Consider the following 19,344-nt stretch of genomic DNA (forward strand, 5'->3'; position numbering starts at 1 on the left):
GGAAGCCTTAGGGGTTGGCCTGAAGTTGTCTTATTACTCCTGGTTACTGTGTTTATTCCAAAGGGACTCAGCTTGGACCTCCTCTTCCTCTCAGTGTAGGAACCTCTTTTGTAGAAGCCTCTGAGAAAAGGGCCTTTATTTTTTTTTAATTGTTTTAAATGTTTATTTTTGAGAGAGAGAGAGAGAGAGAGAGAGAGAGAGAGAGAGAGAGAGAGAGAGAGAGAACACAAGGAGGGGAGGGGCAGAGAGAGAGGGAGACACAGAATCCAAAGCAGGCTCCAGTCTCCAAGCTGTCAGCACAGAGCCCGACTTGGGGCTCAAACTCACAAACCGTGAGATCATGACCTGAGCCGAAGCCGGACGCTCAACCGACTGAGCCACCCAGGTGCCCCTGAGCATAATTTAAAAGGCTGCTGTGGGCTCAAGGCAAGGCCACATGCTCCCCCTGCTCATTTGGCTCCATTCTGCCTTCACTTGAGCCATCTTATCTTAGACTTCAATCTTTCTGAATCCACCCGGGGACTTTGCTAGTCACTTTGCTAAGGAGAGGGGAGAGGGGGGAGTGGGAGGGGGCCTGGCTTCCAGTTCACTCCTCACACTACATGGCACCAAAAAGGACACCCTTCCATATGAAGGCACTAGCTATCCTAGAGATCTCAATGTAACCCACCATGTTCTATAACCAGGGCCAGCCTACAGGTAAGCAGAGGAAAGCAATGCACTTATTAGGATACAATCTCCCCATTAACCACTAACAATGCTGGAAATTCCTATGATGGGCGATTTGTCCTTCGCCAGATCTCTTTTTAAATTTACAGAGCTTTCTTCCCTTTGCTACAAAAGTACTCTGTGTTCATTTTAGTCAAGTCAGGGAAAAAAAAAAACAGATGTGGGGGGGAAAAAAAGTTTTAAAAGATAAATTCCTTATTTTCTTTTTAAACAATGATCATTTCAAGAGAGGGAAAAACATGAGATACCAATTTCTAGGGTGAACTGACTGCCCCTGGCCCAAGAAGGGTTGGGAGCTGTAAAATCAAGAAGTGATGGGGTTGAAGTAGCCCTCCCCGAAGGGGTGGAAAAGACAGTAAATGGGAAGAAAATGAGAGGAAGAGGAGGTGGAGACAAAGCTTACCTATGACCGCGATTACTTAGAGTTTCTAGGTGTATGCCAAATTTCACAGACATCTGTTAAAAGTTGTTTTAAGGTGATTAGTTTTCCAAACTTCAGACAAATCACTCTTGGTTTGTCATGGTACACCAAGGCACAAATCAAACTTCAAAGGTACTGTGAGATCGCCCACCAAATGTTTTCATCAACTTCCAAAAAGCAATCATGGAACCACCAGTCAAGTAATTTAAAATGCAAGTAGTTGTCTATGGGACCTCTATTTGCACAACTCAAACGAAGCAAGTGATTTCATTGATAAGAATACAAATGGTTACCAATGAGTGCAACACTAAGCCTACAGACGACATGCAGCCCAAGGCTGTAAATGAGAGTGGGAATCTACTGTCAGATGATTTCAAGCAACCAGCATCAAGTCTGGGTAGGCATGAATCTGTTGCACAAGAGGAGCTCTGGGCAGCAACTGGGAAAGATGGGTTAGGACTTTCTTAATATTCAGCATAAACTAAGCCAAGCCTCTAATCAGATGGGACAGAAGGATCTACTGCCCGCCTGGCCTGCCAGAGCACACAGTGAACCATACCTTGGGATACCAACATTCCCAGCTACAAAAAACTATTCCATGATGCCGCCATCTTGAAGGTGGGAAAGTGCGGGCACAAAAGGAGTTTGTTCCTTTTCATTTGAAATCTTGGGGGAAGCAGATAGCAATGGCTGCTATTTCTTACAAGAGAATTTCTTTTGGGGCTGGGAACCCAAAAGGATTACTTGTCAAGAACCTGTTCCATCATTTACAATGGAAGAAAATCTGTTTAGAGAAAACTACTTTACTGGAAAAAAAAAATGACTTCGGAACATCTGAAATACCTTGACCTATGATGTAATGTCCCCCAAGGAGACTGAGCTAGCAATTCTTCACTGGCAATGAAGTCACCCATCACCTTACTGAGTGTACAGGTAAGTAATAGCTCCAGATTGATTGACTGCAATGAATAATACCCACAAGTCATAAACATCAGCAGAAACCCAAGAAATCCAATTCTGCTGTATTGTTTTCTACCTGTCAGAGGCTACTGCTGTATTTACACACTGCCCCGATCAGAATCTCTGCTGCTGTAGCTTTCCCTCTGCAAATGTGCTTTCCAGCGGCTAGGGTCATGGCATTTCTTTCCAGCCGAGCTACCAGGGTCCTATGTGATCCATATACAGTTGTCGATTTTTCAGGACATGAGATTAGGCAAGTGTATGTTTTATAATATAGAATCACTACCCTGGATTAAAACCAGGCAGTCCAGGCATTGCCTCCTTTTTTAAAGCCCTCGGTAGAGGTTTAATGACCCCACAGCAATTTTAGTTTCATTAAAAGGAGTCTTAATCAGTATTTACTCAGAGCCTATTCTATTCAATACTGTATAGCTTGTGTGCAGAGATCATGGATTGGAAAAAAAAAAAAAAAACACCACACAATGAGAAACAAATTTACAAATGGTAAGGAAACAGAAAAATGCTCTACAGAGAAAATGGTGAGATTAATTCTGTGAAATTCCTGGAGGAAGAGCTGTTAATCTCTACAAGGAAGAAGGAAGATGGAGCAGAAATGAAACACAGTTACTTAACAGACATTCAGTGATATACAGAAAGAAAGGAGATTTCCAAAAGGAGACCATTTTTATAAATGCATAATGTTCTATTTCTTACTTTAATAACTACGTCAAGATCACTAAAAAGTTCGAAGAGTATAAAACTCAATTTCTATCATCAATAATTTTATAATCTATCTTGGAATGAGGGAAAGATAGTACTGTGGACTGAATGTGTCTTTCCAAAATTCATATGTTAAAATCCTACCTCCTCACATGTGATGCTATTAGGAAGTGGGGTCTTTGGAAAGTAAGTAGAATTCAGTGATGTACTGAGAGCAGAATCCTCATGAATGGAATTAGTGTCCTTATAAGAAGAGTCACAAAGCCAGCAAGCACTCCACAAACTGGAAGCAGGCTCTCACCAGAACCCGGCAATGCAGACACCTTGATCTTGGAAATCTAACTTTTAGAACTGTGGGAAATAAATTTCTGTCATTAAGCAGAAATAAATAAATAAGCTCTCGCAATATTTTTGTTATTATAGCCTGCACCAACTAAAATACATAAATGGGCAGGCAGGCAGGCAGAGACACTGTTGTGAGTATATAGATACGCATACACATACACATATACCACTTAAATATCAACTAACACTAAAAGGTAAATATTACCTAATACTAGAAGGCAGTATTTTCCCAATGTCCATTATTGGGTATAGACAGAGAAAGATATTTAGAATCTTCCTGTAGACTACAGAGCTAGAGAAAGCTTCTTTAGAGTGGAAACTAAATTAGACCCTAAAGATAAGTCAGATTGCCTTGAGCAAAGAAGGGGGGGAGATATTTCAGGCAAAGAGAATCAAAGTATGGGGGAGCCACAGAGGGGGACCTGAAGACAGGAACACACCATCCTAGACGACGTAAAAGAAAATAAAGTGAAGAAGAGGTATCACTTATCCTGACTGCACTCCTCAGGGAAGCTGTTTACAACCACACATGCCTGGAACCAGAGGGAGGGCGGGACATTTGTCTGTATCACCTGGCATTCTGCTAGAAATGCATGCTCAGAGATTGGCCCTCAAACCTCAGGGTCACTCCGGGAAGGGGCCGGCAGTGGGGGCTTCACAAGCCCTCCAGGTGATCCTGATGTGTGCTCAAGCTTGAGATGCATTCCTCACTTCATGATCAATCTGGACTGAAATATGCTTAGAAGAAAACCCCTCAAAAGACACACAAGGAACACTCTATATAATTCAGAGAAATATACATACATTTTATCCACTACACAGAAAGAACCAAATTCTTGAAGTAGGAGGAAGTCCAAATTATAACACAAATCTTTCCAGACTTGTTTCAGCTACTTATTTTCTCCCCTGCTTTTTTGGCCTCTCAGTGTTGGAGTGCTTTCCATGACATTTTAAAATTTGTATGAATAGGAAGCTGGGGAATTCACTCCTCGTTTGATTTATGACCAAAAATATCAAGCTCTTCATGTTTCAGGCATGAACGTGCTATGAATTGAGCATTGGCTATATCATGGCTTATAATGTCACTTTCCCACAGAACCACTCCGGAAGAAGTAGGACTAACTAAACTGTTCTCCACTATGATACACACTTACTGAAAGAAATAACTAGGAATCTGGTTTTTGCTTAAACACATGCACATGCACCCACACGCACCCATGCAAATTCTACCCCCAGAGTGCCCGGGATTAGATTCTAGGTTCCTATGTAACCACTTTCACTGGTGCTTGGAGCCCTAAAGTGAAAAGAGTATTTTTATTCTGGAAAAAAAAAATAGTAAAAATGACAAGCATGTTCGAGTACTTTGCAACTTAAGTCCACAATACACAGTCTTTGGCATTTAAACATGTATGTGTTACAATCTTGGCGGGGGGATAAATCTCATCTGGAGAATGCTTCCATATTTTGAGTTCCACTTGGACTTTCAGTTACATTTTCAAAGTCTTTAGGTCACCCCAAAATTTTAGCATACCAAATGTCTCCCAGCCTTTTAATACTTAATAAGTTCATAATGATTTCATGTGAATCCAGCAGTAACTATAAAAAGCCGAGTAATGTGAGGAACACTTTCCGATTCCATTTAAAGTCCCAAGAATGCCTAGCTAGGGTCAGATGACATCATTATCTCTGACTTATTTTAGGCAACTTTGATTTAAAAAAAAAAAAAAAATGTTTTTTAACTTTGAAGACAAGACGCCCAAATACTCTCAAGGCTGAATTATAAAATGTATTTTTGGATGTAATGTGATTGACTAATCAAGTAATGGCATGTAATTATTAGTGGGATTCTTTTTTTGTTTTTGTTCTCTGAGCATTTGTTTGTAATTTGACACTCTTTTGATGTCCCATCCCACCACCAATCCGCATTTATTCCACAGCTTGGTCAATGCAGAAAGACAAACCATGTAGTCAAACCAGGACCATGGTATTGTTTGTTTGGTATATCTGTCTTAATATACCTGAGCTGATCTGCACACGCCTGGCACTAAACCAAACTGAGATGACAAAATCAGATATTTCATTCACCAGTTGTCAAGTATGCAGCATGTTATGGAGAAAACAGAGAACACTGGCATAAAGCTCTTGAAAATTCAAACAACTAAAATATCATTCTACTGACAGTTTCAAGAGTCTATTGATCACAATGCACACACTATCCTAGGTCTAAAAGTTTACGCTGCTGGTGAGAGGACATCCCGAGTATCTGAGCAGGACAATAACAAATTTCCTCTGTGCAAGCCAAAACTGCCACAAATTAAACTCAAAACAGATTTGAAACAGCTCCTATCCACTTTTCCACATGGGGAACTCAGAGACGCTGTCAAGAAAGGCCTTTTTCATGTGTCCTGCTTCCTCAGGTAGTCCCACTGATTAGAGAACAGAGGTCCTCAGACCCAACACTTCAGTACCGATGCAGCACATAAACTTCAAAATGAAGGTCCCAGTCCTCCTTCCCTCAGCACCAAAGAGAAACACAGCTACTTACACAGGGGATGCCCAGTCCCCAAAGCTGCCCCCATCTGTGAGAAGGTGGTTTTTGTCTGGTCCAGGAGGCCCATGGACAGCTGCAGTCGTGGGAGATGGGGAGGAAAGTGAATCTAGATTACTGGTAGGAGTGTCCTCCTTAGGAAGGTTAGGACTGTCACCTAGGGAAGAAAAAGAAAATAACATGAACTTCCAAACAAATATGCAGAGATTGACAAAAAAACAAACCACTCCATTAATAATTATATGGCATCATTTGATTATACAATCAAATTAAATCCAAAATTATATTTATAATTTACCCTGAGATTATTCAGGGGTCCTGTCTTTAAATTTTTTGTTTTTGCTTTTAACCAAAAATGCTTAAACTAAATCATAGATAATACATAGAGAGGGGTGTTTCCCCCACAAAAAAATACAATAAAATCAGTTCCAATGAAAGGTGAAAGCCTCAGTCGTGGCCACAATGACTTCCTAATGTTTAAGGAGCACAGTTGTAAATCAATGATAACCTCAGGAACAATTCAGAGCAGTACACCAGCCCCAAAGTGGCCAACCTCTCACTTTCCAGTCACCTGAAGCCTCTTTAAGACACTGCTAGTCACCACTTAGTGAGTAATAAATTAAACAACTCTAAAGGGACCTTGTCTTCTGAGCTGGTGTCTTAGATTACAACTTAATAGTTCAATTTATTAAAATCCCAGACATAGAGAAACTTCCATCTCCCTGTGAAGATTAGGGAGGATGTTATATAAGAATCAGGCCTCTGCAGTGACTGCAGGGATGACTTTAAACCAAAACTAAAAAGCATTTTTTAAATGGATTGCATGATTTATTCATTCACAGAGGACCATTTTATGAAATACATTTAGTATCGTTTGCACACATTATAGGCTGGGGTGGAAAAATGGAGAAGATGAAAAAGAGCTCACATGAGCAGCTGTTTTCCTCAACTGGTCTTACTTTCACGGCACTCCCAGCTACCATAACGTACCTGAATAGCACCTATCAGAGCCTGGACCCGTCGGCCACATTCACAGTCCCCATTAAATATTAACTGCTCCAGGCTGCCTTGCAGAGGCAGAAATATTCTACTAGGAGGCACTGATTTTGCCTTGATTTTATAGATGATGGGTCACAATAGTTGATCAACAACTATCAAGCAGATGATACACAACCTGGAGGGCCAAAACCCAGCCACGGTCCTAGAAGGAAAGCCTGCGTGAACGCCAGGAACAGCAAGGATCTTGCTCTCAGAAAACCATCTTAGATTTCAATCCTACTCATAATGAAGTACAAGAGAAATTCTGGCCTCTGATTAAGCTAGATCCCAAGATGCTAACCTTGAAAATTGATTGTAAGAGATAATTCTTATTTAACTCTGACCCAGCTTACAACTCAGGCGAAGAGAGAGAATCTTAGAAATGGAGATCTAGAAAAGTTGAATTCAGGAAAGTAGGAGTTACAGATGGCAGTGATGGCTGGAAAAAGGAATTCTTTATGGGGGCAGTTAGGAGGGAATGCCAGGATAATCATGGGCAGAAGATTCTGGTAGAGGAGAGTTTTCTGAGCTTTTTCTTTCCTAAGTGTGTCGTCGAGAAAGGTGCGTTGAAGCAAGAGATGAATGCAAGCTCTGGCGGCAGGTCTCCTCCCTGGTCTAAGTGTCCCTGTGAAGCCGTGCTCAGTGCCCATTCACAAACACGGAGCGTAGAAGGCTGGAGGATTCCTCTTTCAGTGAAGTCACTTTTTCCACAGCCCTTCACCACAAAAGTGTCTAGCTAATTGGAGTAACTCAGCCCCACATACGTGGGCCAGTTTTCAGGCAAATAAACCATAACCCGCTGATAGACCACCAGGATTTCCTTCTGATTTATTTTCATTCTGGGACACAGTCCACTTTGAAACTAAAGCTACTTCTCTTTCTATGTCTGCATAGTTCAGATCCATCCAGTTCTGTTCTGCAAATATGCCCAAGAATAAGGGGCTGGAGCTCCAGCTTCCCTGGGAACTCCTGAACATGTACCTGTACGACAGCTGCCAATTCAAGGCTTGGCTAGAAGTAGCAAAATAGGATCAGTTCTGAAGCAGAACAGGATAACCTCAGCAGTGAGTCAGGCGCAAGCAGCTTCCTGGCTTCAGGAGGCTGGATCCTGGCCCTCTGCTCTCTGGGCCTCATGCCCTGTCTCTAGGGCACCGCATGACATAGCAAAAGCAGCAAATGAGAGTCTGGGGCCAGTTATTCCCTGATTCATTCCTACAAGGAGAAACATTTCAATGAGAAGCAACTTTGGGGAAATGGAAAGCAAGGGTCTAGTGTTACTTTCAAAAGATGCCTGAAATGTTTTTACAACCAGATACACTAACTCATCTACATTGCTTAAAATTCTTTTCCCAAGCAGACTGACACAGCACCAACGGTCATTCAACATATTAAATCACATTCTATTAAAGAGAATTTCTTTCTCCCTTCCTGCCAAACAGTAGCAATCTGAACCCTCAAGTGAAAAGAATATTGGTAGAAGGGAATATGTTTACACAAACTGATCAAATGAAGAGATACCTCACCCTACTTTCTGTGCACACAGAATTCCTTTCTCCTCCACTGTTCCGGAATGAGCTTATCTACTAGAGAATCACTGCATTTGAGGAAAAAGGCATATAAGCATTAAATACTTACAACCATTTCTGAAGCCTTAGTTCCCCCAAATCAAACTATGACTTTTTAACTAGTATGAATATAATAAAACTTATTCCAAAAACAAAACAAAACAAAAAAACTCTCCGTTCAATGATTTCTGGAATAAAGGTTTTGAATCCTATGAAACTAATTTGTACTTGAGAATTAAGGTTGGATACTCTCATTGTTTCTCACCTTCCATTTCTTTGGAGTGTCACACACCTGTTCCCTTAGGTGTTACCCTTTAACAGGCACCTACAGGCAGACAAATCACCTGTGAGTAACAAGACTGTTCCGGTAAGTGAGCAGAAATGGTGCTGAAGGGCTTGTGTTATGAACAGACTCTGAGATAAGAAACTCACCAGAAATAGAACTACCACCACCTAGAAGAGAAAATGACTTCTTCACAGCATCCAGCTTAATTGCCACCTTCTCCACAAAGCACTTGCCAACTGCCTTTTCTGCCTCTTCTCTCCTCTCTCACAACTATCAGCAGCAACCAAGTTGGCATTCACTAATGCCACGACCTGGTTTTAATTCCCCATTTCCATTATGCATGTTTTGAGGGTGGAGACTAGGCCTCAGTCTTGGTAATCCTTAGAGAACATAATGCAGGGCCAGGCAAACCAGAAATCTTCAGGAAATACTGTGGACTCACTGCCATGTGGAATATTATGAATACGGAAAGCCAGTGCCTCTAGGAATTGAAGAGGAGAAAACCAAATCTGCAAACCTCAAAGTATTGTTAAAAAATCAGAACAAAGCTTCCAATTATCATCTTCTCCCCTTTCAAGCCACAGATATCTTTCACCCTCTTTATTCAATCAACAAGCATTTACTAGGCTTCTACTTACATACAAGGCATACCACAGATGCTTACTTATAAAGGTGAAGAATCAGGGATGCCTGATTTGCAGCAACGTGGATGGAACTGGAGGGTATTATGCTGAGTGAAATATGTCAGTCAGAGAAGGACAGATATCATATGTTTTCATTCATATGTGGATCTTGAGAAACTTAACAGAAGACCATGGGGGAAGGGAAGGGGAAAAAACAGTTATAAGCAGAGAGGGAGGGAGGCAAACCATAAGAGAGTCTCAAATACAGAGAACAAACTGAGGGTGCATGGGGGGGTGAGGGAGAAGGGAAAATGAGTGATAGGCATTGAGGATGAGCACTGGGTGTTGTAGGTAAGCAATGAACCACAGGAATCTACCCCAAAATCCAGGAGCACACTTTACACATTGTATGTTAGCCAATTTGACAATAAATTATATTTTAAAAATAATAATAAAATAAAATAAATACAATACAATACAATAAAAAAATAAAATAAAATAAAATAAAATAAAATAAAATAAAATAAAATAAAATAAAATAAATAAAATAAAATAAAATAAAATGTGAAGAATTAGTCCTTAAACCAAAGGTGCTCACAGTACAGTGCAGAAGACAGTCAGGTAAAGACAAACACAACAGGAGGTGGTGTCGGTCGTATTATGATTGTATCAAGGAGCTTTGAGACCCAGAAAAAGAAGTTTCCAAATCTGCCAGTGGTAGAGGGAGAAAGGCAACAGGAAGAGGAAGAAATTATTGCCAAACTTGCATGGAAAGAACCCGACAGAGAAAATATCAAGGTTGAGAGCATAGAAACAAGAGAGAATGTGGCAGTTTCCAGAGCCACAGGTAGCTGGATTTGGCTGGAGAATAAGATCAAAGGCAGAAAATGAGAGTACGAAGTGGGGTGTTATATATAACCTTAGGGTATCTGACTTTGTTCCATAATCATTGGGAAGTTACTGCAGGAATGAAGCAGGGAAGTGACATGATCCAGAGAATGGACTCAAGAGATATTCAGTACTGGGGCACTTGGGTGGCTCAGTCGGTTAAGCCTCCAACCCTTGATTTCAGCTTATGTCATGATCTCCTGGTTCATACGATTGAGCCCCATGTCAGCTCTGCACTGACAGCATGGAGCCTGCTTGGGATTCTCTCTCTTCCTCTCTCTCTACCCCTCCCCCACTCACACACAAGTGCACATGCACATGTTCTCTGTCTCTCCCTCTCTCAATATAAATATTAAAGAGAGATATTCAGTAGTACACTCACTAGAACTCTGTGAATAAAGGTGAAGGGTGAGAGAGGAGCCTAAGATGACTCTCAAGTTCTTGACTTAGGCAACTAGATGAATGGTAGAATTATTACCTGAAATAGGGAATAAAAAGCAAGGAGGGAATTGGGTGTGAGAGATCATAAAACTAGTTGCAGACACCTTGGGCTGGGCTGGAGGTGTCAATAAAAAAATCCAGGTGAAAATAGCCAGAGAAGAGTTGGTTATACACTCCAGAGCTCAGAAAAGAGGTCTGGGACAGTTACTGTTGGGTGTGTGTGTGTGTGTGTGTGTGTGTGTGTGTGTGTGTGTGTGTGTTCTGAGTGTCATGGAGGTAGAACTGAAGTCATGGCATTGGAAGAAGGCAAAGGAAAGCTGCAGAAAAGTAAGAGAACCTTGGAGGAACCTCAGCTGTAAGGATCAGGCTTCTCCTTAAAGCAAGATTATTGGTGGTGGCGGTGGTGGTGGTCATGATTGTTGCTGTGATTATTAAGATAAATACAGAGAAGTGTTATTTTGCAAATATTTAGGATTCCCTCACAGCCATATGTTTTCATTAAAATTGGGCAAAATAGCATGTAAGAGGACATACCTTTCATGATAGCTACTACATTTCACTATTAGTCTGATTTTTTTTTTTTTATGACCCTGAGTACATGAACAAGGGTTTTACTTTCATGATAGACTAAAACTTCAAAGGCTGGCAGAAAATTAGAGCTAGAGGAGGAAACAAGAACTTGATAGTTCTACCATATCTAACAACATAAGAGGACGCTCATCTCCTTAATTTTAATAGATGGATAAGCTTTTACTTTAGTGGTTGAACTTCCTTGTTCTGACGATGACAAATGATTCTCTCCATTCATCTCTGGCCATTTCACTTAATTAGAACTGCTTCCGTATTGTTGGAGGGAAAAAGGCTTTGAGTTTTCCCTTCCATTTCATTTCCCTTTCATTTCTTTTTTGTCTTCCTCTCAAATGGATTGTGTAACTGTTAAGAAGTCAGGGGTAGTTCCCTTTGAATCTCTTACCTGCTGTTTTCCACTTAGCCTAAAATGTTTGCGTACATTATGAAACCACAGAAACTTTGTTATTCCTCAGAAATGGATTGTCTCCCTAGTAGCAAGAATATTCCACGTTTTTCTTGCTTAAACATCCTGGTTTATGTATTCGCAGATAAGAAAGAAAAGGAAAGGGGGACCGAAAAGAGGAAAGAAAAAAGCATAGAAAGAAAAGATCCAGCATCCTAACCGAACTTGAACTTAACTCCAGCAAGCCTCACAGTTGTGCTTCTGGGTTACCTGCCACCAACACAGCTACACAGGTACACAAATATGCCACCTGTCAGTCAGGATAGTCACAGGTGCTTCTAAGTCTCAAACAGTTCATCACTAGGATCAAAGAAACATTTACTGAGAATAAAGTAACTATACTTTTAACACCACAGTAATGCTTCTACAATAAAGGTCAGTCAGGAAATTTCCAGGCAAGAAGGCAATGAAATTTTAAGTAGAACCCACCCCTCCCTCCCACATACACTTGTTACCACCACCACCAAAATGATAAAATAACATTTTAAAAATATCTAAATAAAAAGATAACTGCATTCAAAAATATGTTAAACCTATCTATGGAACAGAATGGAAACAGAGCTTCAGAGGTCAGTGGGAGTATAAGCCAAAGGATTACTGACTCCAGGACCTACTGAAACCAGCAGAACCAGACAGACATTTAAATCCTGTGGTGTCCCAAGTACAACACACTTATGATACACCAGGCATGGGGCAGGGGGCTGGAACCAGGTTCTCCATGTGGAACTGGGGGTTAGGAGATGTTCTCCAAACTATACGGAAACAAATAATCTATGACCAAGTTCCCCACTCAGCAGGAAAACTAGATTTGACATGCCTACCCCTCCCATCTCCAGGATGTGATTTATGAGCAGGGATAATAAGACCTGGTTCTGAACCAAAGCACTTAGGTTGAGGCAAGAGCCAGAAAGGGAGTAGGAAAAAAAGGAGAAGAAGGAGGTTCCAACTCATCACAGCCACGAGTACACACACAAAATCCTCATTCACAATGGACTTATACAATTTCTAGAATGCAAAGAAAACTAAGATAACAAACTCAACAAATAAAAAAATTCAGATATTTAGAGATCTGTAATATAGAAAAGAAGTGAAATTGCCAACACCCTGGTCGCAAAAGAAGAAATAAATAGAGATTTAAAGAAATAACCACTAACTCCTCAAAATTAAAGGATCTTCAGAGACCTCAATTCAAAAAATTCAGAGTGCCAAACAGAGGAATAAAGAAAATATTGCACAATGGAAAGACATGCCATGCTCATGGATTGGAAGAACAAATACTGTTAAAATGTCTAAAAGCGATCTACACATTCAACGCAATTCCTATCAAAATACCAATAGCATTTTTCACAGAGCTAGAAAAAACAATCCTAAAATATGTATGGAACCACAAAAGACCCCAAATAGCTAAAGCAATATTGAAAAAGCAAAGCAAAGCTGGAGGCATCACTATTCCAGACTTCAAGTTATATTACAAAGCTGTGATAATAAAAAAAATATGGTACTGGCACAGAAACAGGTACATAGACCAATGGAACAATATAGAAAAGCCAGAAATAAACCCACAATTATGCATTCAATTAATCTTTTTTTTTAACATTAATTTTTGTGACAGAGAGAGAGAAAGAGAGAGAGAGAAAGAGAGAGAGAGAAAGAGAGAGAGCGTGCACACGCGAGTAGGTAAGGGGCAGAGAGAAGAAAGAGACACAGATTCCAAAGCAGGCTCCAGACTCTGAGCTGTCAGCACAGAAACTGATGTGGGCTTGAACCCACGAACCGAGAGATCATGACCTGAGCCGAAGTCAGACGCTTAACTGACTGAGCCACCCAGGTGCCCCGGTCAATTAATCTTTGACAAAGCAGTCAAGAATAGCCAATATGCAAAAGACAGTCTTTTCAGCAAATGGCGCAGGGAAAACTGGACAATAACATGCAAAAGAAAGAAACTGGACCACTTTCTTACATCATACACAAAAATAAATTCAAAATTCATTAAAGGCCTAAACATAAAGCATAAAACATAAAAATCCTGGAAGAAACCATAGGCAATAACTTCTGTGACATTGGCCAAAGCAACTTTTTTCTAGATAGGTCTCCTGAGGGAAGGGAAACAAAAGCAAAGATAAACTATTGGGAGTACACCAAAATATAAAACTTCTGCACAGCAAAGGAAACAATCAAGAAAACTAAAAGGCAACCTACAGAATGGGAGATTATTTGCAAATCATATATCTAATATATATAGAATATATAAAGAATTTATAAAACTCAATACCCAAAAAAACAAATAATCCAATTAAAATATGAGAAAACATGAAACATTTCTCCAAAGAAGACATCCAGATAGCCAACAGACACATGAAAAGATGCTCATCATCACTTACCATTAAGAAAATGAAAATCAAAACCACGATGAAATACCTCACATCTGTCAGAATGGCTAAAATCAAGAGCACAATAAAACAACATGTGTTGGCAAGAATGCAGAGAAAGGGGAACATTTCTTCACTGTTGGTAGGAATGCAAACTGGTGTAGCTACTGTGGAAAACAGTATGGAGGTTCCTCAAAAAGTGAAAATGGAACTACCCTACAATCTAGCAATCACTACTGGGTATTTACCCTATGAATACAAAAACACTAATTCAAAGGGAGACATGCACTCCTATGTTTATAGCACTATTATTTATAATAACCAAGATATGGAAGCAGTCCAAGTGTTCATTGATTCAGGAATGGATAAAGAAGACATATCTATATCTATAGATATAACTATAGATACCTATATATTTATATAGGTATATTTATATATATTTACATATATATTTTATATATATATTTATATATATCTGAAAATATATATATATATATATATATATATATATATAATGGAATATTATTTAGCCCAAAAAAGAGTAAAATCTTGTCATTTCCAACAACATGGACACAGCTAGAGAATATAATGCTGAGCAAAGTAAATAAGTCAGGGAAAGACAAATACCATATGATTTCACTTTTATGTGGAATTTAACAAACAAAACAAATGAGCAAAGAGATAAAAAAGGGGGAGAGAGACAAACCAAGAAAACACTCTTAACCTTAGCAAACAAACTGAAGTTGGAGAGGGGGTTGGGGGATGGATTAAATAGGTGATGAGCATAGGGTGCCATATGGAAGTGTTGAATCACTATATTGTACACGTGAAACTAATATAACACTATATGTTAACTGGAATTAAAATTAAAACTTAAATAATAAAACATTTCACATAAGATACATTTTTGCAAAATTTAAGAATATCAAATACAAAGAAAAAACAAAAAAAAGCATCCTGATAGAGCAGATTATACAAAAAACAAACCAGATTGACATCAGAGTTCTCAACAGCAACTCTGAATGCACAATAATGAAGTAATATATTTTTTCATGTTTATTTATTTATTTAGAGAAGGAGAGAGAGACAGAGAATGAGCAGGGGAAGGACAAAGAGTGTCTCAATCAGGCTCTATGCTGCCAACACAGAGCCTGACATGGGACTCGCACCCACAAACCATGAGATCATGACCTCAGCCGAAACTAAGAGCTGGACCCTTAACCAACTGAGCCACCCAGGAACCCCATGAAGTAATATTTTTAAACCATTAAAGAATTTTGAGCAAGTAATTATATATTCAAAATGCCAAACAGCCATTCAAATGTGAGGCCACAATAAACATATTATTATACATAAAAACACCCAAGGTTTGCCACACAAAGAACTACACTGATAACATTCTTAAAGAAAATATTAAAGTGTTTAAATCAAAGAAGTAATGTGAAATGTTCAACAAACTTGATAATGCTATTGTTAACTTTTTAAAACTCTAGGACAAAAGAAAAGTTAAAAACATAATGAAAATGATCCAGAACAAAAATTCTGGAAAATACCACGTGGGGGGTGGGGGGGAATGTAGCCCAGAGCAGAAGAGAGTGCATTAAATTACTTGTCTTATTAGGGGTAGAGAGAGAAACACATATAATTAAGTATAAGAAACCAAGAGATAAATGAGATAAGTCCCAAAATAAGAGCAATCACCTTAGCAACAAAAACAGAATATTGGAAACAGAAGAACATTTGTGTGTTTTTTGGAGGAAAAAGAAAGAAAAGGCATATCAAAGTTTATTAAATAAAAATTATAAAATAATAGAAATCCTAACACAATGGTAAATACAGTAACAGAACTGGATTAAAATTAACAGTTAAAAGACAGTGACTTTCAGGGGCACCTGGGTGGCTCAGTTGGTTAAGCACCCGACTCTTGATTTTGGCTCAGGTCAGGATCTCGCGGTTTTTGAGTCCAAGGCCCTCTGCTGACAGTGCAGAGCCTGCTTGCAATTCTGTCCCTCCCCCTCCCCCGTGTGTGTGTGTGTGTGTGTGTGTGTGTGTGTGTGTGTGTGTGTTCGCAGCGCGCGCACGAGCGCGCTCTCTCTCTCAAATAAACAAACTTTAAAAAAAAGAAAAAGACAGTGACTTTCCAAATATATTTTTTTATCCAACAATATGTTGACTACCAAAAAAACATGCTTAAAACAAAAGGTTGAAAGTAAAAAACATTAACATGTGCTAGGCAAATATTAAGACAATGATCTTAAATTACATGAGAGATAGAGTCATTTTATACATGGTAAAGGGACAAGATGATCCAGCAAGAAAATAAGCACCTAATGATATAAGCCTTAAGCAACAAGTAGAACTGTAAGGAAAAACAGAAAAAGCAACAATTGTTATTGGAGACGTTAACACACTCCTCTCAGATCTACTATCAGGCAGGTCAACAACAAAAACAAAACAGAGTCAACATTACAAAGGTGATCTGTTACACACACACACACACACACACACACACACACACACACACGCTTCGCAATAAGCAGAGGATACATATTCTTTAAGAACACATAGAATAACAACAACAAAGCAGGAACAGACCCATAAATACAACTGATGGTTGCCAGGGGAATGAGGTAAGAGGATGGGCAAAACGGGTGAAGGGGAATAGGAGGTTCTGGCTTCTGGTTACGGAATGAGTAAGTCATGGGGATGAAAGGTACACAGCATAAGAAATACAATCAGTGGTATTACAGTAGTGATGTAATGGGACAGATGGTAACGACACTACTGATGAACACAGCATAATATGCAGACCTGTGGAATTACTAAGTTCTATACCTAAACTAATGTAACATCGTGTATCAATGATACTTCAATTAAAAAAAAAACACACATAGAATATTTTTGAAGGAAAATTAAAGTCTTAAATACCAAAGATTGAATATTATAGATACTGTCTTCTCAGATCAAAATTGCAAACTATTTATAACTTCACAGACAAAAGGACAGATTTTATAATTTCCATATGTGGGAAAACTAAATATAGTTAAAAAAGAAAATCCTAATGGAAATTTTGGAAAATTTAGAATTCAATGATAATAAAAACATTTCGTATCAAAATTTGTGAAACACGGCAAAATAATATCAATGAGAACTTTATAGCTCTAAAATGTTTACTGGGAAACAAAAAAGGTTCACAATACTTTTATGCCGATTTTAAATAGACATTTTTCCAGAATAGTGATAGTCAACAGTCATGACTGTTTAAACAGTCAAATTAAATTTAGTTCGGGTAAACTCTCAATAAAACTAAAATTTACTGAAATATATTTGTTGTATTTTATTATACTGCACTGATTCAACAAGGCTCACTTATATATTATAATTAATGTAAACAAGGTATACCAAAAAGTAAAAAGCTAATATTCTTAACTATTATTGTCATTAGTTATTGGCATTAAGACTTTCTGGGGGAAAAAAAATCTCCAAAGTCACAGTGAAAATCAATGAGAAAATGTGACTAGACAAATAAAAACTCATCCTAAGTACAGAGAAGTAAGACTCATGACTAAACATGATCTATTACACTTTTGAGGGTGACTTTAATCAAAATTAGGTGGACTCTTTCAGCAGAAGGGGGTGAACAAAGCTGCTGTGGTTAATATCCTTCTCTTGGGCCTGGATCCATTTTCTTGTCATTCTTTATTTTCTATCTTTTAAAATAGGGCTGCCCAGTAATAAATAACCAGTATGGTCTTGCTTAGAGTATTTTGACATCTTTTCCCAATTGGTGTCTCTTCTCTAATGACACTGTACCCAAGGAAGACTTAAGAACCAAACATTCAGGCTTTATGACCGACGCTGAGGAGGGCTGAGCAGGTGGGAAAGAGAGAAAAGATATCCGCAAGAATAAACATCTGTCACAGACGCAGACAGACAACAGCTTTGGGAACTAAGCTGTTGGGACAAGGCTGAAAGTGGAAGGGAATTACAAATGCTGCAGTAGGAAGTTTCATTTGTTTGTTTTGCTAACTTATATAAGCCTGTTCAAAACACAACCTTTGAACGAAGCAGGGACATAGTCACGCTGCCCTAGTTTCCAACATGTGGCAGATATTATGACATCAATAAAATCCCTTTCGAGCCACAGACATCTTTCCTCCTAATGTTACACAGGACGTAAAGTGTACTGAAAAGGAGAGGGATGCCCTGTATCAAATACAGTACTCCCAAATCTATTTCCAGTATTTTCTGACATAATTCCTACTTCATTAAAATAGTCTGAGTTGCTATATTTCACCATGTCAAAAAACAGATTCTAATGCTGCCCTGACTGGTGTAAATTAGAATAAGCCTAAATTTGTTTTCCCTCCCCTCAGGTCAGTATGCTGTTAGACTTGGCATTGTAAATAAAACCTAACGCTGAACAAAAAATATGGAAGTGACTTGTATAAATAAAGCTAAATAAGTCCAGGAGCTGGTGAGAAGCTTCAGATATATGAAACAGTAGAAGGAAAACATTTTCCACTGATTTTCATAAAACCAACATAATAGATGGAAGGGGGACCAACAATGGAATTTTAAGGCCAAGAGCAATCAAAGAATTCATTAATGATTCAGTGCAGGGGAACAGTTAGCATGCATTAAGCAGAGCTGTTCTCTGAAAAGTGTTAAACACAGGTTCAAACTATACTACTTGACTCATGAGAAATAAGACGTCCTAGAATTGCATACTGGATCAGGATAATGACCCATCTAGGATAGAATTCTACTTTTAATAAAGACAGCCAAAGACAATCTAGTTGTCCACGGCCTCACATTTTCTATCCAAGTCTTAGAAGTACATCATTATGTCTACTTGCTCTCAGACCACTGGGTGAAATCATTGCAGACAGTGAAAAATCCAACAGTTCCAGCTCTAAGGAGTGTGACTTCCAGAGTGGTTCACTGTTAAATTACTGCTCCAAAGGCAGGGTTTTCAGTTTCATCCAGTGTTTTTTGTTTTTGCACCTTGTCCTTAGCACTAGCATTCCCAGAATTATTGATTTGCAGACATCAGGGTGGCAAGATACCCAGAATAATCACATCATATTATCTTATACATTAGCTTTCCTTAACTGGAAAAATAGACACACGCGCACACACACAGCTCCTTTCTTAAACTAATTAGAATAATAGAGATAGGTTAAGAAACTCAAAGTTTGACTTTAAAATTGAACTTTTTGAAATGCTAATGTAATTGGATATTCTTTTTAAAAAGAGCAAATCCACCCCTACCTTTCAAAGGCAATTCTTCTTAACCATCCATAGAGTGGAAAGTGGTAAATGATTACTGTTGGTAAAGTTTAGGTTCTTTGATCAGAAAATCTTCCCTAAGTCCT

The 19,344-nt window shown here is 38.9% G+C and overlaps 1 protein-coding gene across 4 annotated transcripts in view; it reads right to left on the bottom strand.

Moving 5' to 3' along the window:
- The window catches only part of ARHGAP10 (Rho GTPase activating protein 10), a 321,716-nt gene that overhangs the window by 23,208 nt on the left and 279,164 nt on the right, over positions 1–19,344 (bottom strand). For all 4 annotated transcript variants that reach the window (XM_053901202.1, XM_053901200.1, XM_053901201.1 and 1 more), the window contains one exon: positions 5,721–5,880. In XM_053901202.1, the coding sequence (XP_053757177.1) occupies positions 5,721–5,880 (160 nt within the window). The remainder of the gene's footprint in view (positions 1–5,720; positions 5,881–19,344) is intronic.

This window comes from Panthera pardus, unplaced genomic scaffold (genome assembly GCF_024362965.1).
Source record: "Panthera pardus isolate Hobbes unplaced genomic scaffold, ASM2436296v1 HiC_scaffold_13, whole genome shotgun sequence".
NCBI classification, from domain to species: Eukaryota; Metazoa; Chordata; class Mammalia; order Carnivora; family Felidae; genus Panthera; species Panthera pardus.